This window comes from Muscardinus avellanarius (assembly GCF_963383645.1).
Source record: "Muscardinus avellanarius genome assembly, chromosome: 11".
Classification (NCBI taxonomy): Eukaryota; Metazoa; Chordata; class Mammalia; order Rodentia; family Gliridae; genus Muscardinus; species Muscardinus avellanarius.
In genome coordinates, this window is record NC_137797.1 from 94,739,982 (window position 1) to 94,767,845 (window position 27,864).

The following is a 27,864-nucleotide window of genomic DNA, read 5'->3' on the forward strand; positions in this document are numbered from 1 at the left end:
TTCGAGATCACCATTCCAGAGCAGCAGGAAGAAGAGGCTGGGAGAGGTTGGGCAGTGACATACTAAACTCGGCTGGCCATGCCCGCATCCTCCAGCCCAGAGCCTGCCCCCAGGGCTCTTGCAGTCTGAGGCTGGAGGTCTCCCAATTCTTCCTCCCACCCAGGGAACTGTAGCTGAGAGGAACAGGAGAGGGAACAGAAGTGTAAAGAGACACCTGGGCCCTCTCCCTAACCCCGGGGTGGACAGGGCCTTAAATGCCCACCTCCCTCCTGCTCTTGCTCTCTAGGACTGACAGACCGTGCAGACCGAGGGACCGCACTCTCCCAGGAGCTGCAGGGCTTGGAGAGCCTCAGGGGGCACCATGCTGGCGCCAGGCAGCAGCTCTGAGCAGAGGACCAGGCTCGTCCTGCAGTGGAGGCAGGTGTCCTGTGAGTATGCCCCTTGGTCGCAGGGTGTGGGCGAGCGTGGCACCGAAGGATGCTTCTCAGGCTGCAGATACATCTTCCTGGGTGCCTGAGACCTTGGTCTGAGAAAGCAGGCTCATGCCCTGATAGACACCCAGAGAGACCAAAGGAGGAGCTGCTGCTGGGCTTGCATGGGCAGACCAGGAGCTGGAGGCCTGGACGGCTGTTCTTTCTCCCTCGGCAAGGCTGTCACGCCCTCCCCAGTGCATTGGCTTCCCCGATAGCAAACAGGAGAGGCGTTCTGCTGGAGAACACTCAGGCTTTCTGAGTTTTGAATAGCAGTCATAGCATCTGAATGTCCAGCCTGTGTCTAGCAGGCTGTGTGCCTGGAGCCCTCGTCTACCCAGCAGGCCCAGCTCAGGCTGAGCACCGAGGTCTAGTGGGTCCTCCTGTCTCATTTCAGCCATCAGCTGGACGAGCCTGGGGAGGCCTTTAGGCTCTTTGTGCCTCAGTCTCCCCAACTCAAATTAGAGCAACTCTGGGCTCTTGGGTATGGCGTTGGAAGGGACATTGGGGACTGGCTTCATCCCTCCTAGACGTGGGACACTGAGGTTGGTGGTGGCACCTTGTAGTTTGTCAGGGCAAAAGAAGCCCTGAGCATTCCCTTCATCTGAGGGAGAGGGACAAGGGCCACGCAGGCTGATTTGCCCAAGGCGACACGGTGAGAAGTAAGAGGTGGCCCTAAGGGACATGATCTGCCTGACTCTTGCCGGCCTTGGTCTGCCTGTGATCCAGCTGCCATAACATGAGCAGCCTGAATTATTCACCAGGCGAGAGTGGCCGATCCCCGAGCACCCCGGCTCCCATTTCAGCCTCATCCCAGGCTCACTCAACACCTCGCAATACACGATATGTTTTCTCATCGCCGGAGCTTTGATGCCGCCCTGGATTTCTGGGGTGGAGGGGAAGGAAAGGGATTGCTCATTTCAAAACACTCCCACCTGGTCCTGCTGTCACGTTCTCCTCTGGGATGGGGAGATCTTTTGAGGGGGAAGCTGGATAGGTTGAAAACATTTTTTTCCTTCCAGAGAAAGTAAATTCTGAAGGATGTTGATGCTCAGATGGCACGGTGAGGGCGGGGGTAGGGTGGGGGACAGGTGGCCCTGGCAGCAGCTGGGCTCTGGGAGGTGGGCGGTGACCCCAGCCAGTGGGGACACGGCTCCAGGGCTTCCATGACCAAACCTGTGCTCATTTTCCGCAGAGGGCAGAGGCTCAGGTATCATCCTGACAGTGAGTCTCTGCCGACATCGATCCTCCAGGCAGGGGCGGGGATGTCATCCTGCTCCTTTGAGCCCTGCCCTTTGGGACACTGGATGACCAGACACCTACAGACAGAGACTCAAGACTGTCCCTCTCAGGCACCCAGGCTGTGGCCCTCGGGTGGGGCCCCCTGGGTCTGAACTTCGCTGCTTCTCTAGCTGGGGTCTTCTGCTGGCTCGGAGGAGCTGACTGAGTGGGGCACAGCTATTTTGGGCTCGTCCTTTTCCCCTTCACAGTGAACAGGTTTCGCTGATATTCGGGAGGACAGTTAGGGCGTGCTCAAGGTCACTATTGGGAAGGTCTGATCCGCAGCAGAAGCAGCTGCTCTGTGTGATTGTCCTCTGAGGCTTGGTTCTCCCAGTCCTTCTACAGTCTGAACCCCGTATGTGCCACTTACAGGGGTTTTGGGCAAAAGATGGGACCAGGAAAATAATTCAGTGAGTTGCTCCTTCACGCAGAACACTGCCCTGCAGCCCCTGCGAGCAGCGGCCCAGGCTAAGAGCGCTGATGGCTTTGGGATGAGACTCAGGATGCAACTTGTCCTGGGCCCCGTGACTTATCAATACCAGAGTGGAGCGATGCCTCTTATCTGTATGGTAACCATAGTGATCTCTGGAGCAGGACCCTAGGCGGGCCTGGGCCCCCAGTCCTCATATTAAGCCACTGGCCTCATCTTGGATATGGGACTCAGGTACATGGGGCAGAATTTGGGAAGTTGTAGGGGGCAGAGCTGGGGTGTTAGTTTGTAATCTCTTCTTCCCATACACAGCATGTTTTTTTGTTTCTTTTTTTTTTGGTTGCGCTGGGGGTAGAACCCAGAGGCTTTCTACCTCCGGGCTATACTCCCAGACCTATTTTTTTAAAAATTTGGAAACAGGGTCTCACTAAGTTGCTGAAAGCCTCACTAAGAAGCTGAGGCTGGCTTTGAACCTGTGCGATCCTCCTGTCTCAGCCTCCCCAGCGCGGGGATTACAAGCCTGCGCCACCACACCTGGCTCACAGCATGTCTTAACCTCCTGAGGTTCCAGGTGGGGATGCGGTGCAGGGGGAGAACCCAGCAGGATGGCCATCCATTGTCTTTTGAAAAGAGGGACTCTTTTGGTAGGGAAGGGACATGGGAGCTTGTGGCTGTGCTCGCATCCTTCATTTTGCCAATGTCTCTGGTATCAGGGGGCCAGCTCCCGAGGAGACCGGCCACAGGAGGGCCCGTGAGCAGGGATGTCATTGGGGGGCCACGTAGCTTGTCCCCTGGGCTCAGGCCCGAGAACCCGGCACGTCATGTGCGTGGAGTGGTTCCTTTAGTCTGGGGCGCAGCGAGGCAAAGACCCCGCAGGCACCGCGCGCCGTCCATTAACACAGAAGTGTCTTTGGACTTGTTAGTGACCTTTTTTTGTGCAGTTAACAAATGTCGCTACATTGATGGTGGCTGTGCCAGGGAGATAAAGCCAAGAGGCCGTAGCGATGTGGACGAGGAGGGAGGGTGGGCGAGCGGGTGGCGTGTCCCTGGCCTGCTGCTGCTTCACGCCTGTCTGTCCCCTTCCCCGAAGGGGTCACCTGCTGGATCGCGCTCTGTGCTGTGGAGGCACTCCCCACCTGCCCTTTCTCCTGCAAGTGTGACAGCCGCAGCCTGGAGGTGGACTGCAGCGGCCTGGGCCTCACCGCCGTGCCCCCGGATGTGCCCGCTGCCACCCGGACCCTCTTGCTCTTGAACAATAGGCTGAGCACCCTGCCGAACTGGGCTTTTGCCAATCTGTCCAGCCTGCAGCGGCTGGACCTATCCAACAACTTCCTGGACCAGCTGCCCGGCTCCATCTTCGAGGACCTGTCGAATCTGACGGAGCTGCAGCTACGCAACAACAGCATCAGGACCCTGGACAGGGCCCTGCTGCAGCACGCGCCCGGGCTCCGCCACCTGGACCTGTCCATCAACGGCCTGGCCCAACTGCCCCCGGGGCTTTTCGACGGACTCCCGGCCCTGCGCTCCCTGTCCCTTCGCTCCAACCGCCTGCAGCACCTGGACAGGCTGACGTTCGAGCCCCTCGCGAGGCTGCAGCTGCTGCAGGTTGGGGACAACCCCTGGGAGTGTGACTGCAACCTGCGTGAGTTCAAGCACTGGATGGAGTGGTTCTCCTACCGAGGTGAGGGGAGCCCCAGCCCCTTCCCTGGTGGCTGGGATGAGGTCAGAGGGGGAAGAGAGCTGGCAGGCACCTCCCTGCCAGCTAGGCAAGGGGAGTCTCCCTCACCCCCAAACGATGAGCCATCACCCTTCCTACCAGCGAGTAAGAGCTGGGTGCTGTCCCCTCCTGCCCTCTCAGGCTGGCCTCCCCCTTGCAATCCTCCTGCCTCAGCCTCCTGAGGAGCTGAGACTATAGGGTTGTGCCACCACGCCTGGTTTGATCTCACTTTTGTAGATTTAATAAGAGAACTTAAAGACACAGGATGCTTTTTTTCTGAGCTTCCCCGAGAGGGTAGAAGGGGAAGAAAAACCACCCTTCTGAATAAATACCTGTGTCTTATGTGTCCACCCTTATTGGAGGGAGAACTGTAATTGAAATTTCTAGACATAACCAAATTTTTTTTTGCCAGGTTTCCCTCCCAAGAGGCATTGTTACTAAAACTGTTAATAAGGAGCAAAACAGGAGGGGGCTGGTGCAGCTTAGTGGTAGAGTGCTTAGTGGTAGAGCCTCGTATGCTCAGACCCCGGGTTCCATCCCAGCATTAAAAAAAAAAAAAAGCCAAATGTTTTTAGTTTTACTTTCTTTCCCTTCCCCTTTCTTTAACCTGAGAAAGTTCTGCAATGATCTAGGAAAGGATCAGAAAGGGGAGAGCAAATAGGTAAGCACGGTGGTTACAAGTGCCAGACCTGGTTTTGAATTTCAACCCTGCCACCCACGAGCTGTGTGACCTTGAGAAAGTTGGTTAACCTCTCTTCAGGGCAGTGCATCAGCTGGAAAATAGGGGGGTAAAGCCGGGCGTGGTGGCGCACGCTTGTGATCCCAGTGCTTGGGAGGCTGAGATAGGAAGATCACAGGTTCAGTGCCAGCCTCAACCACTTAGTGAGGCCCTCTACAACTTAGTGAGATCCTGTTTCAAAATCAAAATTAAAAAAAATAAAATAGGGCTGGGGGGTGTAGCTCGGAGGTAGAATTCTCTGGGTTCAAACCCCAGCACCAAAAAAAAAAAAAAAAAAGAGAGAAAATAAAGGAGGGAAAGGCAGTACTAATCTTATAGAATCGTTGTATTAAATATAGTAATGCATATAAAAGGTCTTGAAAAGTGCCCTGCATAAAGCAAGCCCTAAATAAAACACCCGTTTACTTATCTGCCTGTAGTACTCATAAAATCAAGCCCGTTGGATAAGATACAGTTGGGTGCCCAGCACAAAGTAGATGCTCAATGAATAATTCTGAATGAATCAACTTTGAGAGTGTGTAAAAAATAACGCTAACACTTCTCATCAGCCTTGCTACCTTTGTTCCTCAGCCAGCCACTAACTCAATTATCTCCATGCTATTTGGGTGTGTTATTTAATTGAAAACATTTTTACAAACTCTAAAGTGCTATCAAATGTTAGTCACTATGATAATTTCTTCCTTTTTTGAGTGAAGAAGTAATGATTAATACTATTGTATAGTTTCCAGTTTACAAATATCTTTCCATGCACATTATCTATTTTAATCCCTCTAGCAGCTAATGGAGGTAGACATTCTTATTTTACAGCTAAGAAATCTAAGGCTCAGAAGTAATTAAATAAGTTAAGTAATTTTCACGAGATGACGCAGCTGAATTTCAACCTCGGGCTCCTGCGCAGGAAAATGAGGTCGCCGGTCCCTCCGTGCCCAGCTCTCTGTGTGCACAAGGCCATGTATCATGGCGGCACTGGCAACCGTGTTCATTGGACTTGAGTCTCGCCGCAGGCCACGCAGGTGGTCAGCGGCACAGGGGAGCTAGAGACAGGTGTCTGCACATCCAGGCCAGTGTGGTACCTTAGCAGACATCCTTGGTTTTTCACAGAGTAGTCAGGACCTGAACTCCAGCACAGAAGGACATGGGATGGGATTGGGCATCTTTTAGAGCTTTGCAATAGTAGGCATGTTTTTAAACTTAAAAAAAGAAGAATCCTGGGATGTTTTGGTTAGCATCCTAGGGTGAGGATGATGTCTGTTGCACGAGGAGAGCGGCGACCACGGGGCAGTGATGGAGCGGCTGGAGCCGAGTCCGTTCGGCAGGGTGCGCACTGCCTGCATCTGGATTTCACTGGAAGCTGGAAAAGGCTCAAATCCAACTTTCGCGGCCTCGGGGATGTCGAGGCAGCGTCTTGTCCTTAGCTACAGTCGCTCTTGTCCCACCTAGTTCTGCATCTGGGTTCCTCGTGGTCCTGCCTGGCTTCACCATCACCATGGAGATGGTGTGGCACATCTCCCCGGGCCCTGTTCTCCTCTCTGTGGGATTCCCTCTCGAGATACCTTTGCACTGGCGTCACTGCAGTGGGGACACTGATGAGACCACTGGGTTGTTCCTAATGAGGAACTGGAAGAATCTCTTGCCTGACCCCCCCCCCCACTCTAAGGAGGTGTTCCCAGACAACCAGACATCCTGCAGGGAGGAGCAGGGCTGTCCTTTTTGGGTGTGGGAGGAAGTCTGGAGAGATAAGATACTGTGGTGAGAACAGGGTCGGGGTTCACAGATGGGCGATGGGCAGGTGGATTCAGGGCAGAGAGAGCGCCAGCGAGCGCAGAGCTGGAATCTGGGCAAGGGTACCGGCTGTCTGCGGCACGGACAGCTCTTTCCTGGGCATCTTCCCCACAGCCATCCACATGTGGGTCAGTCTGACCCTGGAGAAGGCAAGCTTGGCTGATCAGAATAATAATACTCATTTTCCATAACTTCTGCTGGTAAAATAAATGGCATGAAGGTTATACTCCACCTACCATAACTGATGCTGGCTCTCCCCCCCCCCCCACTTTTTCTCTTTCTTTCTCTCTTTTGGTACTAGGGATTGAACCCAGGGGCATTCTATCTCTGAGCTGCACCACCAGCCCTTTTTATTTTCTGTTTTGAGACAAAGTCTCACAAAGTTGCTAAGGGTCTCACTGCATGGCTGAGGCTGGCCTTGAGCCTGTGATCCTCCCGTCTTAGCCTCCCGAGTAGTGGCAATACAAGTGTGCAGTGCCAGCCCCACATTCTCTTCCACTTCTATAGACAGTGACTCCAGTACTGCTTGAGAGAGCCACATATCTTGGGCCTTTCATTCTGGGGAGCAGGGAGAAGAACCCAGGTTCTGCACACCTCAATTCCTTTTTCCTTTCTCCTGGCCGCAGGTGGACGCCTGGACCAGCTCGCCTGCACCCTGCCCAAGGAGCTGAGGGGGAAAGACATGCGCACGGTACCCATGGAGATGTTCAACTACTGCTCCCAGCTGGAGGACGAGAGCAGCTCAGCCGGCCTGGATGCTCCTGGGCCGCCCTGCACGAAGGCCAGCCCCGAACCTGCTAAGCCCAAGCCTGGGGCCGAGCCCGAGCCCGAGCCCAGCACGGCCTGCCCCCAGAAGCAGAGATACCGGCCGGTGAGCGTGCGGCGCGCCATCGGCACGGTGATCATCGCGGGCGTGGTCTGCGGCATCGTGTGCATCATGATGGTGGTGGCTGCTGCCTACGGCTGCATCTACGCCTCCCTCATGGCTAAGTACCACCGGGAGCTCAAGAAGCGCCAGCCCCTGATGGGGGACCCCGAGGGCGAACCCGAAGACCAAAAGCAGATCTCTTCTGTAGCTTGAGAGCCCACCCCGCCTGGCCAGGTAGGAAGGACGGGGGAGCACCCTGGGGCCCACTCTGGAAAGGGCCGGCCCTTCTTCCCGTCACAGTCCCTGCTCGGCCTGGGATTGGCCACTGCATCCCCTGGTCCTCCTCTCCTTCCAGCCCTACGGCACAGTGGCCACGGCACGGCCATCTCCTTGAGGTTCCAAGGCTCCCTGGAAGCCGCGATGATGAAGGCCATTGAGCATGCGCCTCTCTTTGAAACACTGGGCCTTTCCTGAAGCTCCTGACTACCAGGAAGAAAGGACACGAGTGCAAGAGGGGGCTTCCGGAGCGAGCCCTGCCAGCCACCCTGCCTGCCCTGGGGTCCGCAGAACTGGCCCATAATCCTCCCCTCTAGCTCATCCCCACCTCATCTGCATTTAGGGGGAGAGGGCCGTGACTCTTTCCGAAGCCAGATAGGTATTCTTACCTCCCATGGCGTGGAAGCTGAGTCCAGCTGTCAGTGGCTGGTCCCAACACCGGCCCTGTGATCTGGACGCGGCTCTCAGAAGCACAGCGCCCTGGTTACAGCCTCATCCCACGGCGGAGGCCATCCCGTCCCAGTGTCTGCTCTAGATCACCCGAACCAACTGCCCTCAGACACCGATCCATCCATGCGTCCTCAGCATCATCACCAGCACAACCTCACAGAAGAAATCTCACACACACACACACACACACACACACACACACACACACACACATACACACACACACACAGTCAAGTGGAGGCAGAGGCTGAAACCTCTGGGTCACAAGCCCTGAGCCCACAGAGCCTCTTGCTGGCCGACTGTAGTCTTCTCATGTCAACAGGAGGGAGGAACCCAAACCCATGACACAGGATTCCTTTGAGATCCCCTAAAGTGGGCCAAAGTGGTGCTGCTGGATGAGCCTGCCCGTCACTATGGCAACCCACTCACACCTCTCCTGCTGGGTTTTCCAGGGACCTCAGCCCAGAGGCCTGGAGCTGCTGGGGGTGTGGATGGCAGCCTCCTGAGAGCCCAGCCACACGCCACTGGGTGTTTCCGTGAGAATTCTGAGTGCATCCTTACTGCTAGGCCCACGGAGACACCTGCCAATTCCACACCCGCAGCATGAGGGGGCCTTGCACCCCTCCACCCTCTGGACCCCTCCCTCCCCAGCATCTTCTGCCCTGAGCCTGGGGCTGGGACGGGCTGTGCTCTGGGATTGTGGGTCCCTCTCGGGGAGGCGGGGCAGTGCAGTGAGCTCACGAGGCTCACTGGCAGCCAGTGCATCCTTAACAGACTCTGGGAGCAGGACCGGACAGCACCTTCTGCTCGGAGCCCTTGCTTGTCGGGCCTTCCTTTCCCACGGGTCTGTCTGCTTAGTACGGATCCCTGGAGCTTTTAATGGCACCTGGACTGGGGTCCAAATCAGAGTGGGCCAGGGGTCCTGTCTGGGACAGAGACACCTGCCTCCGGGTGTGCGGGGTTCAGGGTCACTGTCTCCCTGTCAAGGCTGCCCCCCTCCCTCGGGAGCCTGAGGTCTGGTGGGCCCCGGGGTCTCCTGCTGCTGGACGCAGGCCCGGGGCTGCCACGCTGGCTCTGTGATGGGGCCCTGGGTGTTGGGCACAGGAAGAGGCCCTCCAGAACACTGGAAGAAGGGAGGACACAGCAGGAGGGCGCCTACTCGAAGAGTGTGGTGGGTGGGGTGTGGAGAACCTTCCAGAAGGTCATTCTCCAGCAGGCAGGTGGAGGGCACCAGCTGCTTATGGGGTCACATGTTTCCCCTAGGTGGGGATCCAGTCTTCCTTCCTTTTCTGGCTTGTGGACAGATGCCAGAGCTGGGAATTCTAAAGGGATTGGGGGGAGGGGAGGGTGTTGTCAATGCCGGTATCTTTAGCCTGAGGCAGAAGATTTTTAAAGGCAAAATTATATTTCTGGTTTGTTGTTTCAGAAGACCAATAAAGACTGTATTTTCCTATGTACTTCCTGGTTTCCTTGGGTGGGAAGGGGACGTGGGTGCTGGGAGACATGTTTCCGGTCCCCAGGCAGCAGGGCGAGGTGCACAGGGACGTCACCCCGATGCACAGAGCTGCATGGACAGATGGGGGCCTCCCCGGGCCTCAGGGATCGCCAGGAGAGAAGAGGAGGCAGTGTCCTGGATTAGGATAGGGCCTGTGGCTGAGCGCAGCCAGCTCGGGGCACCGCCGAGCTGTGATTTTAAACCTGCCCACGCTCTGGCCTGCCGGTCTGGAAACGAGGGCCTCAGGGTGCTTTCTGCAGCTGGAGATGCACCCTGGCCCCACACCCTGGGGTGCTCAGCCACCCTGACTTGACGGAATCCAACCTGGCAGTTAAGGGCAGATGGGCTCACGTGGCGAGAGGCCTGTGTTCGCCCAGGGTCCCAGGAGGTAGGGAGGGCAGTTTGAGGGGCTTCTCCGCTGACTGGGTTTTGTTGACTCTCCTAAGGGTTGACGGCGTTTATTGGAGCCCCGTTTAACCCATTACCATCTTGGCCTTTCAACAGCCAGGCTTTTTTTTTTTTTTTTTTTTAATGGTGTTGGGGATTGAACCGGGGATCTCACGCATATGTGCTGGGCAAGCGCTTTATCACTGAGCCACACCCCCTGGCCCGCCATCTTGGCCTTTCAAGACTGATGCTCGGCAGGAGCCGACCACACTGGGAGCTTACAAGCAGGATATCGCCCTTGGCCCAGCAGGTGGAGGGGAGAGCAGGGGACCGAGGAGAGGCCGCAGGAACAGGGTCACTGCGGCCGGCCACCTCTGGGGCCCAGCTGTGCGCTTCATCGGTCTTCAGGGACAAAGCAGGTGCCTTCTCCTCCCGGGAGCTTTCATGTGGGCGAGGGGCCAGCCAGGAGCAAACTCCAGCTAGAAGGGAGCCATTGGGTTCCCTTTCTTGTAGTTTAGCTCAATATTATGGCAGGAAAGGGTGGTCCACCTGAACTGGAGGCAATCAGCCCTAATCTTTGTAATGGCCAAAGAGAGGTCTTCTCCAAGCTGGATTGGATTGCACACCCTTCCCCCTCAGCCCCTGTGGTTCCCCCACAGGTCTTTGTAATGCATATATGTGTTGTTTAAATGTCATTATTCCCCCTCCTCTGCCAGGCCAGCTATGCAAACCTGTAATCCCGGTACTTGGGAGGCTGAGGCAGGAGGATCATAAATTTGAGGCCAGCCTTAGCAACTTAGTGAGACCCTGTCTCAAAATGAAAAACAAAATGGACGGGGGTTGTAGGAGTATAGCACTCCTGGGTTCAATCCCCAGTACCCCCTCAAAAAAAAAAAAAAAGTCATGGTTCCCAGAGGGAGCAACGCAAAGGCCTGAAGGCTGGGCCTGTACCGGGCAGACCCTCTCAGGACAGCAGGAAAGGCCTCTGTGCTGGGGCATGGACATCTTACAGGACTTGCTGGAGACCCAGCAGCTAGAGAAACACATTCTGCTTCTGAGAAGCACCCCGTTGTCATGATGCTTGACCGTATTTCTCAGCCAGGGACTGGAGGATGTGGAGAATCATGGATGCCGACCAAAAAGTTGTCCTTCTAGACATTCTGAATAAGCTATTAAAAATCCCCTGCGGGGGCATCGCAAGGACCCCCTGCCCACCTGTTCTGCGTAAGCGGCGGTGTGGTGCACGTCACCTACAGGGAGCGTGAAGCTGCATCTGTCTGAGGCCCAGGGTCTCCTTTCATCTGCCCCCTCGCTCAGTACACCGTGTCAGCCTGCCTCACAGACCCCGTACGCCCCCACGCCCAGAGCGCACACGCACACGGGGCCCCCAGTCTCCAGGGACAGTGAGCACTCCACCTTCTCCTCCTCGAGCTACAGGCCCCAGCATCCCAGGATCAGGGAGGCTGAGCCACAGGTCAGGGAGAGGAAATTACAAAATGAGATTAAAAGAAAAAAAATTTTTGCCGTGTCAGGTCTGCAGTGCCACATTCTTTTCCTGTCACATCCGCGCGCGCGCGCCCCGGAGCGTCAGAGCGATTGTCTGCAGCGAGTTAAACCAGAAGCACTGGGACATGGTTTCTATGGCAACCCCTCACGGCTCTAATTCAGCCCTGAGTTAAAAATGATATCAAATAATTGGAGAGTGCGGGAAAGCACAGCCGGCAGCCTGGCCCGTGTCCCTTTTCCTCCCCGGGCCTTCAGGAGCCGAGAGGGCTACAGTGGGGCAGGAGGGCAGGGCAGGTTTGGCCCCCGCTCGGTCCACAGGGTGGCCTTTAGGGCTTGGGGTTTGGCCTGGGAATGCGCCTGGGATTAGCGCGCCATGGGCTGCAGGAAGAAAGGCGTGTCTTAAGTCCTTCTGGGCGCCTGGCTGGCTCCAGCTTGCAGAGGATGCAAGACTTCCTATTGATGGTGCGGAGCAGCACCAGACAGGGCCCCTGTCTCCACCTCTCAGCCCAGAGCAGAAGCAGCCGACCTGCGCTTCTCTGGGGCCAGAAGACTGAGCCCAGCCCGCTTCTCCCACCTTCTGCCCGAGTTGCTCAGCCTGAGGATGTGCCCAGCCCTGCCTGTGCGGTCCCAGCCTGGCCACTGGAGGCCTCCCACCTGGCCAGGGCCTGGGGTACGGGACAGGCGACCCACGGCCAGGCTGATGGACCACGAGGGCTGAGTGCCCAGGAGATCCACAACTGTTCAGAGCACAGCTGGGTCAGGAACACCAAAGACAACACCAGGAGGCTTTATCACAGAGGTCTCAGAGTTCTCAGACGAGGCAGAAGTACCAAGGATGATTTTAGGCACCAAGAAACGACAGTTAGGGGAACTTCTGAAGGTCACTAGGTGCTTTCAATCTACAAGCTGGGGCAAACCATGGCAACAGCGACCCTGGGCTTTAAAGAGAGGCGGTCTCAATTCAAATTCTAACTTTATTAATTATTATCTATGACACTTTGGGCAATTAACTTTTCTGTGCCTCAGTTTGCTCATCTGTGAAATGGAGCCCAGTGTTTTCATTAGGTCGCTCCAGGACTAGTTGGGAAAGTGCTTGGGGGACGTTTCCACAGTGCCCCCTAGAGGCTGGACACACACACTGCGCTTTAGAGAGCCCAGTCACAAGTCCCTTTCAGAGCCCCAGGCCACAGAAGGAAGAGGGAAGCCAGGCCTGAGTTGCAGCTTCTGCTGTATAACCTTGAGTAAACCTCTCAACCTCTCTGGGCTTCATTTTGCTTGCTTCATGAATTCTTTTAGATCTAAGTATTTCTTCTGTTTTATAAACAAAATGGCTTTGAAAGATTCCACTTCTCTCCTCCTCATGTTTCACCTGAGAAAACTTACAGCTGGGGTGCTGTGCCCTGGCCGGCCACACGCAGGGTCCTCCTGCTCTCAACAGGTGCTAATTCTGGCCCCTGGCTCCCTACTTCCCGGCGGCGGCACGCACGGCTGCTCCTACCTGCGGCAATGGCTGTCTTCTCGTCCACTGTCACTGCTACGGCCGTGCTCGCTGTGACCGCCACCGGCTCACCCGGATTGTCTGGGGAAATGAAAACGAGATCGTCACTTTCTCAGCACCTGGGGAAGATCAGTGCTTGGAGCAGGCTGAGCCCTGCTCCCTTCTTGGACTAGAAAAATGAATATAAATATGGTGCCGAGAAGGCGGTGGGGGTGTGTGTGCACGCTTGTAATCCCAGCATTTGGGAGGCTGAGATAGGAGGATGGTGGTTTGCGGACAGCCTCAGCTACTTAGTGAGGCCCTTTGCAACTCAGTGAGCCCCTGTTTCAAAATAAAGAATAAAAAATAGGGCTGGAGGTGTAGCTCGGAGGTAGAATGCTCCTGGGTTCCATCCCCAGTACTGGGGGGAAAAAAAAGGGTGATACTCCTTGACTAATGCAGGCGGGAGGGCAGGGTCCTGTGGTCACCTCACTGCATCCCCTGGCGCCGCAGCAGATGCCTCTTCTGAGTGGAGGGACAGCCCGCGCTCCAGGACTGGGTGCTGGGGACCGTGGGTTGCTATTTATGGGTCATCATGAGTCAGACGTGACACTAACAGCCCCATTCAGGACCAGCCACCCAGAAGGCTAGACAGCGTCTGACACATCCAGGTGCCTCATAAATCCTAACTGGTGGTGGCCAAGCCGCCCTCGCCACCTCCGCTGCCTGTCTTGTTTCTGCACTTCTGGAACATTCTGCCAGCCTCCTGAAGGCGAGAGGGCTGCCTTGAGTTGCTTTACCCACTTCTTGCAGGAGAATCGGGTCACCGGCAGTGCAGGGTTTAGAGTGATTGCAGCTCTATGTTAAAACAGAACTTCTGGCTCTGGGGTGGAGGTAGGCTACTCTATGACCTTGGGCTTCTTAATTTCCGTCCGTCCTTGGATGGCCCTGGATTCCCTTTTCAAAGCACTCTCGTCTCCAGGTCTAATGCCGTTACTAAGAACCCAGAACAGAGGCAAAACGCGTGCTGTCCTGTGTTGTCAGAAGCCGCTGGCGGCCTACGCCACCTCAAACCAACAGCCCCTGGCAAGCCGGCGTGGAGATTGTCACCAAACACTGTCAGTCTGATGCGACTTAACCACTGGTTTCTTATGTCGGCTCGATCCTTGCAATTACCCATCAACCTCGCTGTCATCAACTATCTCACGGAAATCTAAAATTACACCCGGATTCTAGGAACGGTCCTCGACTCTGGAGATTCATGATGTTCAAGTTGGAGGCTGCAGGAGACAGAAGCCAGCCTCCCCATCTTGCTTCTAGAGCTGTCTAGGAGATGCCAATGTGCCGGCTCCCTGGAGCATCCCGGGCGCTGCAGCTGGCTTTGCAGGACAAAGCTGCTGGGCGTGGGCTCCAGCCTGCCATTGCTTGTGGGAAACACTGCATGCGGCGTTGGGGGCCCTCCTGACACGGTCTCTGGGGCCAATATCAGTTCTGAGAACCCCCCCAGCTCAGAGGCTCAGGTCACAATGGGCGCCTGGCCCCGCAACTGGGGTGGATGAGCAGGGCACGAGTGCTGGCGGATGGGTGCAGAGGTTGTGGTAGGAGGAGGGGCGGCCAGAGCCACCGGGGCATCTGCTGGGCGCTGGGGTTTCCTCAGGTGCTCACTGCAAAAGGCAGTTCGGTAGGTTGGGCCGAGCGCCAGCCTCCGCTGGGAGAGACAGGAGCCCCGCCCCTCCACCGCCTTCTCAGGGTCCCTCCCCATTAGAGCGAAAGCCTTGTTTTCTATCTTTTGGGGGTGGATGGGCCTGCACAGAGGTCCACGTGGCCTGAGTTTGTGCTGAACTGAGCAAGGCAGCGGGTGTGGGACGCTCCTCCTCCTCCCGCAAGCCTCCTCTCTTCCCCTTCCTTCTCCCCCAGCAGGCCCCAGCAAGCCCAGAGCCTGTCACCATCACAGGGGGCAATAAGCAGGCCTCCATCAGAGAACATCCCCAGGGCCCCGGGGACATTCCTAAGGGACCCATCTGTACAAGCTAGGGAGGAGGAGCTGGCTTCTCTGCCTCTGAGTGGGCCGTGTGGGAAGGGGACCCTGGCTTGTGACGGGAATAAGAACGGCTCTTTCCTCTCTCTTCTTCCCACCTCAGTGTGGGAAAACAGCCTGAACTAGAGCGAGGCGACCCTGGTTCTGGTCTGCTTTGTGGCCCCCTTTGCTGTGAGATCTTGGGCCAGCACCTCTCTGAGCCTGGGATTTTCCTGCGTAAGATGAGGGGTGATGACACTTATCTCAAGGAGTCATGCAGTCTGAATGAGTTATCCAGCTGCTCTGTAAAGCACGTTAGTTATTGGTGGCGAGGACCTGCAGGGGAGCGAGCGGCGGCTGCGGGCAGCTCTCCACCATCAAGCCTGCGATGGTTTTGGCAGAAGTGCTGGTTGGAAGCCTTCGGTAGAAGGGACCCTGGAAGGGGTGGTCCAAGCGCCTTCTTAGCAAGTCGACCCCCAGTCTGCCGCTCCTGCCACCTCCCGCCTGCCCCATCCACACTGTGGCTTCTTTCTGGGCCTTCAGCTCCTTGGTCCTGGGCTGGGTTTTCCCATCCAGAGCTGGTGTAGAGCTGGGTCTGCCATATACACTTGGAGCCCCAGATGGGCCCCTCACCTGCTCTGGGTCATAGTGATTCCAAGTGAAGTCAAAGGGTAGGAAGCAGTGTTATGCAAGGTCCCTCTTGATTCTAACCATGTGTGATTCCCTCAGAGCTCAGAGAGACTCCCTTAATTTGCCTTTTCTTAGCCATTTTCCTGAGTGGGACCTTGGGCTGGGAACTGGGCCCGGTGCTGGGAGTCCTGGTCCTAGTCCTTGTAGGGCTTTAGTGGCTGGCTCCTGCCTGCCTTCCTCACACCTGGGCGCCTTGCTCCCAGGGGGGCAGAGACCAGGTTGTGTTCTTTCCGTTTGGAAAGAGCTACAGTGGGCCCAGCGACAGCCATGCTCCAACAAGAGGAAGTCTGGTACTTTCTTTCCTTTTGGGTGGTTTAAGAAACTTTCAAAGACACTCAGATTTTAAGAAATAGAAGAATCTTAGTGAGTGACCCTTCTGATTTCATATTTGGAATTTGGGCTAGTATCCTGTTCTCTTGACTTTGGGGTTCAATCTTTTTCCTTTATTCTGTGCTGGAGTCTTTAATGCCAACTTTTTTTTTTTTTTTTTTTTCAGTGCTAGGGATGGAATCCCGGGACATTCTACCTCTGAGCTACGCCCTCAGTCCTAGTTTTTATTCTTTATTTTGAAACAGGTCTCACTGAGTTGCAGAGGGCCTCGCTAAGTTGCTGAGGCTGTCCGCGAACCATAATCCTCCTGTCTCAGCCTCCCAAATGCTGGGATTACAAGTGGGTACCACCACACCCGGCTTTCAATACCAACTTTGATTGTTGGTACATAAAATGACCAGCCCTACACTCTTCACAAGGACCGTGGCGTGGGAAGGAGCTTTCTCAGTGGCTAATGTGGGCCAGGAGGGACGGTCGGGAGGGAAGCCTGGGCTCAGGATGGTCTGACCCATACGCATCCCCATTTCCCACCAAGGGCGTGGTAGGAGGAGGAGCACCCCACCCCGCCCGGCCCCAGAGAACGGGGGTGTGGGTTACCTGGCCCCTCTGCCCAGCGCAGGTTGAAGACGAAGCTGCCAGCGGGCTGCTCAGAGGCCTGGCGATACCACAGAGGGAAGCGGTCCATGGTGAACACGCTGGCCTCGTCTTCGGGGGTCAGAAACTTTCTGCAAAGAGAAAGATGGCACCTCCTCCAAATCTGGGGACATAGAAGGTCATCTTGGCTGAGCCAGGCGAGCCAGTCCCTCCTGTTTTGGTGACGTTGCTGATAAGTAGATAGAAAGAAGCAGTCCCTCAACACTGTCACCCCAGACACTGCTCCCAGCTATGTCTACTTTTTCTAGAAGTGATGTTGCATCTGACAGCCCATTAGCAGCTGGAAGAGGCATCAGGTCTCTGCTAGGAGGGAGTATGCAGGCCCTCGTGCCCGCAGGCTTTCTTTCTTTTGGGTGTGGCCTAATTTTTTCTTGTCTGGCTCCCTGGCATGACTGAACAAGGAAATTATAGCCAATTCAATCACTGTACTAATAGAGGGGCACAAATTGCCCCCCACGTGGTGACTCCAAAAGCCGACGCCTGTAGGTTCTAGGATTGCCTCTAGGCTCTCCTTTGAGCAGCTCTACCTTGCTAATTATGGTTTTGCATTCCCTCAACGGCCCAGCAGCCCACAGAAGGAGTGTTGGTCCAGAAGCCGGCTGCGAGGCAGGGAGAAGCTGGGTGGGGGTGGGAGATTACACAAAGGCTGTGGCTCATCTCCAGAGATTTGATTTGGAGAGTGATGGGTTTGCATATTCCAGAAGCTGACCTGGCTCACTGCACAATTCCTGGGCTGCCAATCACATCGGGATCTGGGTGGAGGGAGCCTTCCGGGGCTGCACGGTGCACCTGCGGCCAGGAACGGCAGCTGTGGCTGGGGAGGCAGAGGCCCGGGGAGGTCCAGGGAGGGCACCCGTCCTCAGAGGCCTTCGAGGGGTGCTGGCGTCATCGAGGCAGCCAGCCATTCCCTTCTTTCTCCCTCTCTCAGGACAGAGGGGGAGTGGGAAGAGGAGGAAGGAGGAAGGGAGGAGAGGGAAGAGCAACTTCTTCTGTTTTCCTAGAAAGCCTCAGCTTTGCTTAGCAAGTGTGGATTTGTCAGAGTCCTGGAAGAAGCTCAAAGATGGCGCTCCGTGCCTGGGTGTGCTTGGATTTGGCAAGAGGAGTAGCGAGTGGGTGGGAGACGAGGACGGTGAGGTCAAGTCCAAGCGGCCCCTCTGCCGCTCTCCAGGCACCTGGGGGCTCCCACCTGCCTCTCTGAATCTAGGGTGCAGCAGGTGGCCCTGCCCCCTCGCCTGCCCCTCCTCTGGCTCCTGCCCTCCCTCGGCAGCAGCACCCAGGGGGAAGGTATGGGGGGGCAGTACCCAGTCCCCAACACACTTCTCTCAGGATCTGGCTTTTGCTTAGGGCAGGGTTTCTCAACGCCACACTAGCGGAATTGGGGACCAGATCATCATCGTGGGTGCCGTCCTGTGCATCGTGGGGTGTTCAGCAGCGCCTCCAGCTTCGGTCGACTGTGCAGCAGCACCCTCGCCTCCCCCAGTGGTCACACCCAAACGACCTCTGCATGGTCCATGCTCCCTGGGAGGGGTCAGAGGGAGCCGCTGACGTAGACACCCTAGCCTCCCGAGCCCCGTGGGGATGGGCCTGGCATACTATCAGATTTGAGAGAGAATTACCAACCCACGAGAAGCTAGGGAGCGGGTTGTTCATAACGCTGCCCTGGGGAGAAGCCTGTGGATGGAGCCCCAGGAAGCCCGTGCCCCTCTCCCCCAGGGCGGTGGCGACATGTCTACCAAGGAGGGGTCTTGGCCCATCACACAGCTGGACCTAGAGAGGAAAGCAAGTTCGGGGTTCCCGCCTAGGCCCTCCCCAAGATCTCGGCTGCTCTCCTCCCTGCCCAGCCCAGCTTCTGTCCTCTCTCGGGGACACCTCCAGGACGTGTCTAAGCCAGGATGGAACGGATATTTCTTTTATTTTCAGTGTGTGAACTCAACTCTCCTGCCCCCTCCGGACTCTCAGGATCCAGTGCACGGAGCCCCAGTCTCTGTCCAACCACGTGCCACAGTAACGCCGAGGGTCCCGCCCTTCCCCGCCCTGCAGTGGCCAGCAGGACTCACCTGTCAGAGACCTTCTCGGAGCCCACGAATAAGCTGCTTCTGAGGAGGCCGGCCCGGGTGCCCAGGAAGGCCATGTCCACTCCATGCTCTGGCTCACTGAGGCAGACAAAGCAGAAGCTGTGACCACAACGGGAACACGGCAGGTCCCTGAGTGGCTCACAGAGCGCTTGAGGGAGACTGCAGAACTTTTTAGGCCTCTCCCAGCTTGTGGCCAACTTGGTTTAGGGGAAACTTCTTCCCTCCCTTTCTTTCTCTTCCTCCTTCCTTCCTTCCCTCTCTCCCTCTCTCCCTCCCTACCTCTTTTCCTCCCTTTCTCCCTCCCTTGGATTGAACCAAGGGGCGTTCTACCTGCAAGCTACATCCCTAACCCTTAAAAGTTGTGTGTGTGTTTTTTTTAATTTTGAAACAAGTTCTCACTAAGTTGCTGAGGCTGACCTTGAACCTGGGATGCTCCTGTCTCGGCCTCTCAAGTACTGGGATTACAAGAATGGCCCACTGCATCCAGCTCAGGGGAAACTTTTAGGCAAGCCAAGGTCTAAGGCAGTTGCATGAATATATTGGGCACCCCTTGTTACACGAGGTCCCCCAGCTTCTAGGCAGCGCCTTTCCTCTTTACGTGGGCTCCGGGGCCCCTGCCTGTCTGCTCCGTCAGGTCTAGCCTCTCATTTGTTCCTCTGGCTTTGGGGGAAGTTGGGTGTGGAAGGGAGAGAAAGAGGAAAGGCAGATTATGTCCCGGGACCCGTGGACGGGTCACTTCTTGTGACCAGCGTGTCCGTATCTTCAGTTACAAGATGCTTCCCACTCATTTCCCTGTGATGGGGAGGTGGGAGGTGGGGGCACTGTCTGCATCCACCTGAGACAAGCCCCAGCAGGCTTCACTCCTGGCCCACAAGTTTTAAAAGAAGAAAAGTCAATTAGGTGACTATAGTGGAATCCGTTTTCTTTCTTTTCTCAACGCCATCGGCTGTGAGCATGGCGGCAGGAGCTTGGCAGGGCGTTCTACCTCCGAGCAACACCCCCAGTCCTATTTTTTATTTTTTATTTTTATTTATTTTTTTGTGGTACTAGGGATGGAACCCAGGGACCTTCTACCTTTGGGCTACACTCCCAGACCTGTTTTATATTTTATTTGAAAACAGGGTCTCACTAAGTTGCTGAGAGCCTCACTAAGTAGCTGAGGCTGGCTTCGAACCCGTGTGATTCTCCTGTCTCAGCCTCCCAAGTGTGGGGGTTACAAGCATGTGCCACCACGCCCAGCTTATTTTTATTTTGAAACAGGTCCCACTGAGTTGCAGAGGGCCTTACTAAGTGCTTGAGGCTGTCCGAGAACCTCAATCCTCCCTCCAGTCTCAGCCTCCCGAATGCTGGGATTACAAGGGTGTGCCACCACACCTGGCTAGGGCGTGGCTTCTGACTCTGCTACCATTCTAGTCCTTTGCTCAGTTTCTGGAAGGCTGCTACCCAGTCTCTTTTGGTGTCTGGGTCTGTGGGGTTCCATGAGTAAAGGTGGGTGGCATTAAAACCTCTCCAAGGGCCATAATAATAATAATAATAATAATAATAATAATAATAATAAATAGTTTTGGTATTAGGGATTGAACCCAGGGGCTTTATACCTTTGAGCTACACCCCTAGCCTCATTTTATTTCTTATTTTAAAACATGGTCTTGCTAAGGGTCTCACTAAGTTGTTAAAGCTGGCTGCGAACCTGTCTCAGCCTCCCAAGTATTGGGATTACAGGTGTCCGCCATCACACCCGGCTAGGGGCATTTTTGATCCTGGTGAAGGGGCTGTGGAGGCTGTGGCACCGGGCAGTGTCCAAGTGTGGAACTGGACCTGGACTAATCGCTGGATCTCAAGCCTGAAAAGTCACTGGGGAAAAAGTCTGGAAACTCCAGTAGCCCCCTTCCCCCAACTCCAGGGCTATAGAGGTGAACCACAAGCTGGGCACTGTATCACAAGGGGCTCAAACACATCATGGATGCCAGCACCCTGCAAAAGACCCACTGAGTCAGACCTAGAGGGAGGACCTCAGCGCCTGCGTAGCTCTAAAAGGCATCCTGGCCCAATTCTCTATTCATAAGTCCAATGAGCTCTTTACCATATTTCCGCTTTAAGGGTAACCATGCCATGCCAGTCCTGTTTTATGTATAGCCTCCTAGATTATTTTAAAGCAAGTCCCAGACATTTCATCAGCAAATAATTTAATTTGTATCATTAAAATATGAGGGTGTATCAGCCAGGCATGGTGGTGCTAGCCTGTTATTCCAGTACTTGGGAGATAGGAGGATCTCAGGTTCAAGCCAGCCTTAGCAACAAAATCAGACTCTCAGCAACCTAGTGAGACCTTGTTTCAGAAAAAAAAAAAAAAGAAAAAAAAAGAATTGTGGGTATAGCTTGGAGGTAGAATGCTCCTGGATCCATTCCCTAGTACTGTGTGTGTGTGTGTGTGTGTGTGTGTGTGTGTGCACATGCGTGTATGAAAAAATTTTTTAAACCTTCAATGCCATTATCAGATCTTTTAAAAAGCCCATAATTCTTTAATAACATCAGATAATCCAGTTGCCTCATAAGTTTTTTTGTTTGGTTGGTTGGAACAGACTCTAATGTCTATATATTGCAACTGGCCGATATCTCTCCTCAATCTGTCTTCTCTGACTTTATCAAGATATCACTCACAGGCCACGCGATTCACCTAGTGAAAGTGTGTCATTAATAGTTTTTAGTGTCTGCACTGCGTTGCCCAACCATGGCCACCGTGAGCTTGCCAGTATTATCAGCCCCAGAAGAAGCTCCCGAGCCAGGTGCAGCCATTAGTGTTTCTCACCCTAATTCCTTTTCTCTCTCCTCCCTTCTCTTTTCCTAGCAATTTATTTGCTGAACAAACTAGGTCATTTGTCCTGTGGAGTTTCTCACACTCTGGATCTGGCTGATTGTGACGCTTTGGTGTTCTTTAGCACATGCTTTTGTCCACTGTATTTCTTATACATTGGCACATGGCACTATGGACCTGATTAGATTTAGGCTTGAAATTTTCAAGTGGCTATGGTTTGGCTGAATCTCTCTCAGAGGCCCATAAGTTAAAGGCCTGGTCCCCATGGGGGTACTATTGGGAGGCACTGGGCCTTTAAGAGGTGGGGCCTAGTGGGGAGTTTTTAGGTCTTTGGGGGTGTGCCTTTAAAGGGGACCGTGGGACCCTGGTGTGTCTCTTTCTTTCTGTCTCTGTCTCCTTCTGTGGTTTGCTCTGCTATGATGTCCTGCCCTTGCCAGAGGCCCAAAGCCATGTAGCTCTCTGAGGTTGAACTGGGACCTCTAAAATGGCGAGCCAAATAAACCTTTTCTCTTCATAAATTAATGGCCTCAGGTATTTTATTACAGTAATGTAAAGGTGACTAATACACAGATGGCAATTTCCTCCTCAAGAGGCATGAGCTGATTGATCGGGGTTGCAAAATAGGTACATTCCTTTATTTCTTTTATATTGTATCTTATTCTTATTTATTTTGTATTTTTTGCAGGACTTTGAATAGAACCAAGGGCCTCATGCATACTAAGCAAGCACTGTACCAATAAGCTACATCCCCAGCCTACAACTTATTTTTATCTGAAATAAAAGAATAAACGTTCTGTTGTCAATATTTGGTTATCCTGTGATACAATTTGCACAGGAGAAACAGGATAAAAAAGTCACACTTTTTTTATGTACCAGTTTTTTAGAATGCATTTTTTCTTTCTTTCTTTCTTACTTTTTTTCCAGTACTGGGTATGGAACCCAGAAGCATTCTACCTCCAAGCTACACACCCAGCCCTGTTTTTTAGTCTTTATTTTGAAACAAGGTCTCACTGAGTTGCAGAGGACCTCACTAAGTAGCTGAGGCTGTCCATGAACTGCGATACTCCTGTCTCAGCCTCCCAAATGCTGGGATTACAAGCGTGCGCCACCATGCCCAGCTAGAATGCATTTTTTCTTAACATCTTCAAAGACGACTGAGAGGTTCTTTCTCTTCCTAGTATGACTCGGCAGCCAGGATCTGAACATGTTCAGCATGTTTTGGCCTGTCATACCCATTTCTTTTCCTTCTCTCATGATCCCAACCTTGAAAGCCCCTTCAGGTTGGCTCTGGGATCACTTTGGCACAGTCTCATTAGTGTTTAGTATAGTTTCACTTCCTAGAATGACCAGATGTTTCAGGTTTGTGCATTTCCTGCTACTGTCTTGGAATCACACATTTCTCCAAGGGGCATGGGCTCATCCTATGAGGACCAGCACTGAAAGTGCACACTTTAACCAGGTGTGTGTGGTGGCACAAGCCTGTAATCCCAGTACTTGGGAGGCTGAGACAGGAGGATTGAAGGTTTGAAGCCAGCCTTAGCAACACTGTGAGGCTCTCAGCAACTTGGTGAGACCCTATTTCCAAATAAAATAATAAAATGGGCTGGGGTATAGCTTGGAGATGCAATGTCCCTGGGCTTAATCACTAGCAACACACACACACACACACACACACACACACACACACACACAGCTTGGCCTGGGCTGTTCACTAAGGCCAGTCTTCTCAGTGGAAAAAGCTTTATATAAGTACTTCAGTTAAGTATGATTCTGTGAGTTTTAAAAGATTATTCATTCCAGCTGAGCATGGTGGTGCACGCTTGTAATCCCAGCATTCGGGAGGCTGAGACTGGTGGACGCGGTTCGCGGACAGCCTCAGCTACTTAGTGAGGCCCTCTGCAACTCAGTGAGACCCGGTTTCAAAATAAAGAATAAAAAATTGGGCAGGGGGTGTAGCTCGGAGGTCAAATGCCCTTGGGTTCCAGACCCGCCCTCCCCCCAAAAAAGATTATTCATTCCAAACACCCAGTGTAGTGCCTGAATCTCAAAAGAGAATCATTATCTTGTGTGCACTAAGATGGCTACTAAAACAAACAAACAAAAAACAAGGCACAAAAAACAAAGGTGGGAGGGATGTGGAGAAATTGAAATCCTAGTGCATTGCTGTTGGGAAAATGGTATGGCTGCTTGGAAAACAGTGTGGCAATTTGTCAAGAAATGAAGAACAAGCCGGGCGTGGTGGCGCATGCTTGTAATCCCCATACTTGGGAGGCTGAGACAGGAGGATCACAGGTTCCAGGTCAGCCCAGCTACTGTGAGGCTCTCAGCAACTTAGTGAGATCCTGTTTCCAAATAAAAAATAAAATAAGTAGAGGTAGAGGCCCCTGGGTTCCATCCCAGTACCACAAAAAATGTGTACATATATGTATATATAATATATATATATGTAAGTAATTATGACAATATATTTTATTTCTTCCTTTTAGATAAACAATAGGGGTCATAGACACTTTCCTCTGTTACTAGAGATAATTTCATAGCAGGATATATAGATATTTCTCATTCTTACAACCGTATAATATTCCATTGTGTAGCTCTACCATGGTTTATTTAACTAGCCTCCTCCTGATAGGCATTTAGTTTCCAATTCTTAGAGTTAGAAATGGTGATGAACAGCTTGTGTATATATCTCTTCATATTTTTGTCAGTGCATTTTTGGGATAGATTCCTGTATCCCTGGGATCGATAGGTTATAAAGTAAATGCGTATCTAGTTTTGCCAAATATCAACAGTCCCTGCTGACAAACTTGAATGGTTATTCACTGGATGGGCGAGAAATACAACTTCGGTATAGTTTTAATGAGCATTTCTTTTTTATGGGCTAGGCTGATCATATGTTTAAAAATGCAAGTATATAATATGCATTATATACTTGCATTTTTCTCTCCAAACTATCCATATCTTTTAATCACTTTTCATATACAGTGGTTGGTCTTTGTTTTTAAAATTATTTATCACGAATATATAACCCAAGAGGTAGTAATCCTTTATTTTATCATTGCAAACATTTTTCCCATTTGTCTTTTGTCTTTCCACCCTGATATTTTCTTTTTGCCATGTTAACATTTTTTTTTTTTCAGTCCTGGGGATGGAACCCGGGGGCATTCGACCTCTGGGCTACACCCCCAGCCCTATTTTTTATTCAGGGTCTCACTGAGTTGCGGAGGGCCTCACTAAGTAGCTGAGGCTGTCCGCGAACCGTGATCCTCTGGTCTCAGCCTCCCGAATGCTGGGAATGCTGGGAATGCTGGGAATGCTGCGTTACAAGCGTGCACCACCAAGTCCGGCTTGCAAACATTTTTATATTGTTAAATTTATCAGTCATTCCTTTGTTGCTTTTGAATTTTGAGTCATGGTGGGAAAGGTCTCTCTGCTCTTAGATTTTAGAACAACTGGCTCATGTTTTCTTTTGGTACTTACATGGTTTCAGGTTTTTTTTTTTTTTTACATTTGAATCTCTGAGTCACTTGGATTTTATCCAGGTGTGTGGTGCAAGGAGAGAACACAGTTTCATCACTCTCCAGATGGCTCTCCAACCAGTCGTTCAAAGGTCCATCTTCCCCTCCCTGATGCGCCGCGAGGCTTTGTCAGAGACCAAGGCTCCGCACACGTGTAGGTGAGCATCTTTTCCCCTGTTCTGTTTCCTGCGCCCGCCCTTCATTTCACGTGCCAGGACCATGCCCCGTGAATTGCAGCGGTTTTGGGATACGTCTTCATGTCTTGGTTGGGCCATCCCTGCTTCATTGCTTCTGTTTTCTAGAGATTTTTACCTACTTTTGCTCGCTCTTCTGAGTAAACTTTAACCAATTTATCAGGGTGCAAGAGGATACAACTGCACTAGGTTGATAGGCTAACTCAGGGAGGATTAATGTGGCTGTGATGTTCGTCCTGTACGAAGCACCGTATGTCTCCCCATGTGCTCAAGGCTACTTATGTGTCTTCCGAGTGTGTTTCGTAATTTCCCTATATAGGTTTTTGGACAGTTCTTATAGTGTATTCCTTGTATATTTGTAATAGTCTTATAACTTTAATATATTTTATTTTTACTACTTTAAATAAACCTGCCTTTTATATTCTTTCTTTCTTTCTTTCTTTCTTTCTTTCTTTCTTTCTTTCTTTCTTTCTTTCTTTCTCCCTCTCTCTCTCTCTTTCTTTCTTTCTTCTTCTTTGTTTCTTTTTATTTTTTGCAGTACTGGGGATGGAACCCAGGGGCATTCTACCTTCGACCTACACCCCCAGCCCTATTTTTTATTCTTTATTTTGAAACAGGGTCTCACTGAGTTGCAAAGGGCCTCACTAAGTAGCTGAGGCTGTCCTCGAACCTGCAATCCTTCTGTCTCAGCCTCCTAAATGCTGGGATTACAAGGGTACATCACCATGCCTGGCTACTTCTTTTATTTATTTATTTATTTATTTATTTATTTATTTATTTATTTATTTATTTTTGTGGTACTGGGGATAGAAATTATGGGCATTCTACCCCTGAGCTGCACCTTCAGCCCTACTTTTATTTATTTATTTGTTGTTGTTGGTACTGGGGTCCCTGGAAACCCTTCTACCTCCGGGCTACACTCCCAGACCGATTTTTATACTTTTTTATTTGGAAACAGGGTCTCTTAAGCCAGCACGGCTGGCTTCGAACCTGCAAGATCCTCCTGTCTCCACCTCTCAAGTGTGGGGATTACTAGTGTGCACTACTATGCCCAGCCCTAATTTAAAAAAAAAATTTTTTTTAAACAGGGTCTCACTGAGTTGCAAAGGGCCTAAGTAGCTGAGGCTGCCCTTGAACCATGATCCCCTGTCTCAGCCTCCTGAATGCTGAAATTACAAGCTTGCGTCACCATGCCCGGCTTCTTTTTTATCTTTGAATGTTGATATTATAAACTACTACTTTACTAAATTCTCTTAGTATATTAGCAGTTTTCCTGTTAGATATTTTTGGAGTTTCTAAGCATATAATTGTGTCTTATTTATTTATTTAGTGATGCTGGGGATTGAACCCAGGGGCATTCTATCTCCAAGCTACACCCCAGCTCTGTTTTACTTTTATTTTGAAACAGGGTCTCGCTAGGTGGATGGGAGTCTCTCTACTTGTTGATTTGATTTTTGAACCTGTGGTCCTCCTTTCTCAGTCTCCCAAGTCCTGGGATTACAGATATATGCCACCATGCCCTGCCTGGGTCATTTCCTCCTCCTCCTCCTCCTCCTCCTCCTCCTCCTCCTCCTCCTCCTCCTCCTTTTCTCCTCCTCCTCCTCCTCCTCCTCCTCCCTTTTTTGTGGTACTGGGGATGGAACCCAGGGGCATTCTACCTTCGAGCTACACCCCTGGTCCTACTTTTTAGTCTTTATATTTTAATGTTTATATATATATATATATATATATATATATATTTTTTTTTTTTTTTTTTTTTTTTTTTGGTGGTACTGGGGTTCCTGGAAGCCCTTCTACCTCCGGGATACACTCCCACGGGCTACACTCCCAGACCTATTTTTTAACATTTTTATGTGGAAACAGAGTCTCTTAAGCCAGCGAGGCTGGCTCCGAACCAGCTGGATCCTCCTGTCTCCGCCTCCCAAGCGCGGGGATTACAAGCGTGCGCCACCACGCCCGGCTAATGTTATATTTTAATGTCCTCTAGTTTCATCCATATCATTGCAAATGACAGGATCTCATTCTTTAGCGCTGAAACAGGGTCTCACTTAGTTGCAAAGGGCCTCACTAAGTAGCTGAGGCTGCCCACAAACCGTGATCCCCCGGTTTCCGCCTCCTGCATGCTGGGATTACAAGCGTGCGCCACCACACCTGGCGGGTCATCTTTCCTAATGCACACCCTGGTTAAAAACATTTGCTCTTCAGTATTAAAAAGACTCTGTGGTTCATCTCCGAACTTGAGGAGAGGAAGACGGCGGCTCCTCTCCCAGCCAGTCGTCCAGCTCTCTGCAGGAGGGTCGGGTTACGGGCTGGACTCTGGCTTCCAGCTCAGTTGCTTGTGAGGCAAATAAGCTCGGGCAAGCAGAGATCATCTGTCTCACTACGCCCGCAAAACAGGAGTGGCGAGAGCTGTAAGGCAGGTTGCTGTGAGCAGCAAATGGGTGAAGACGCTCCGCGCCGAGAGCAGTGCCTGCTGCTGGATCCCGCCCGCTCTCCCTTCCTGCCTTTCTTTCCTTCAGGTTTGTTTAATTTTGTACAGGTTCTGTATTTACATAGTTCAAAACAGTACCAGGAGGTTGTACAGTGAGGAATGTCCTTTCCAGCCAGGTTTCAGAAACCCATTTTCTACCTGGACCCTAAGGGTCCCTGCCACACTGAGGTCGAGACTGGCGTTGGGACTTTGGCTAGGGGGT

General features: G+C 52.5%; 2 protein-coding genes across 2 annotated transcripts in view; one reads left to right on the forward strand and one right to left on the reverse strand.

The window, feature by feature from the left end:
• The window catches only part of CACNA2D4 (calcium voltage-gated channel auxiliary subunit alpha2delta 4), a gene marked incomplete at both ends in the record, with an annotated part of 119,909 nt that overhangs the window by 32,216 nt on the left and 59,829 nt on the right, over positions 1-27,864 (reverse strand). The window contains 3 exons of the mRNA XM_080704954.1: positions 12,900-12,980; positions 16,513-16,640; positions 18,627-18,722. Of these exons, the coding sequence (XP_080561080.1) occupies positions 12,900-12,980; positions 16,513-16,640; positions 18,627-18,722 (305 nt within the window). The remainder of the gene's footprint in view (positions 1-12,899; positions 12,981-16,512; positions 16,641-18,626; positions 18,723-27,864) is intronic.
• On the forward strand, positions 292-7,500 carry LRTM2 (leucine rich repeats and transmembrane domains 2; the record flags this gene model as incomplete). The annotated part of the gene is made up of 3 exons (XM_080705270.1): positions 292-428; positions 3,272-3,862; positions 7,046-7,500. The coding sequence occupies exons 1-3, from the start codon at positions 362-364 to the stop codon at positions 7,498-7,500; spliced, it is 1,113 nt and encodes a 370-aa protein (XP_080561396.1). The 5' UTR covers positions 292-361.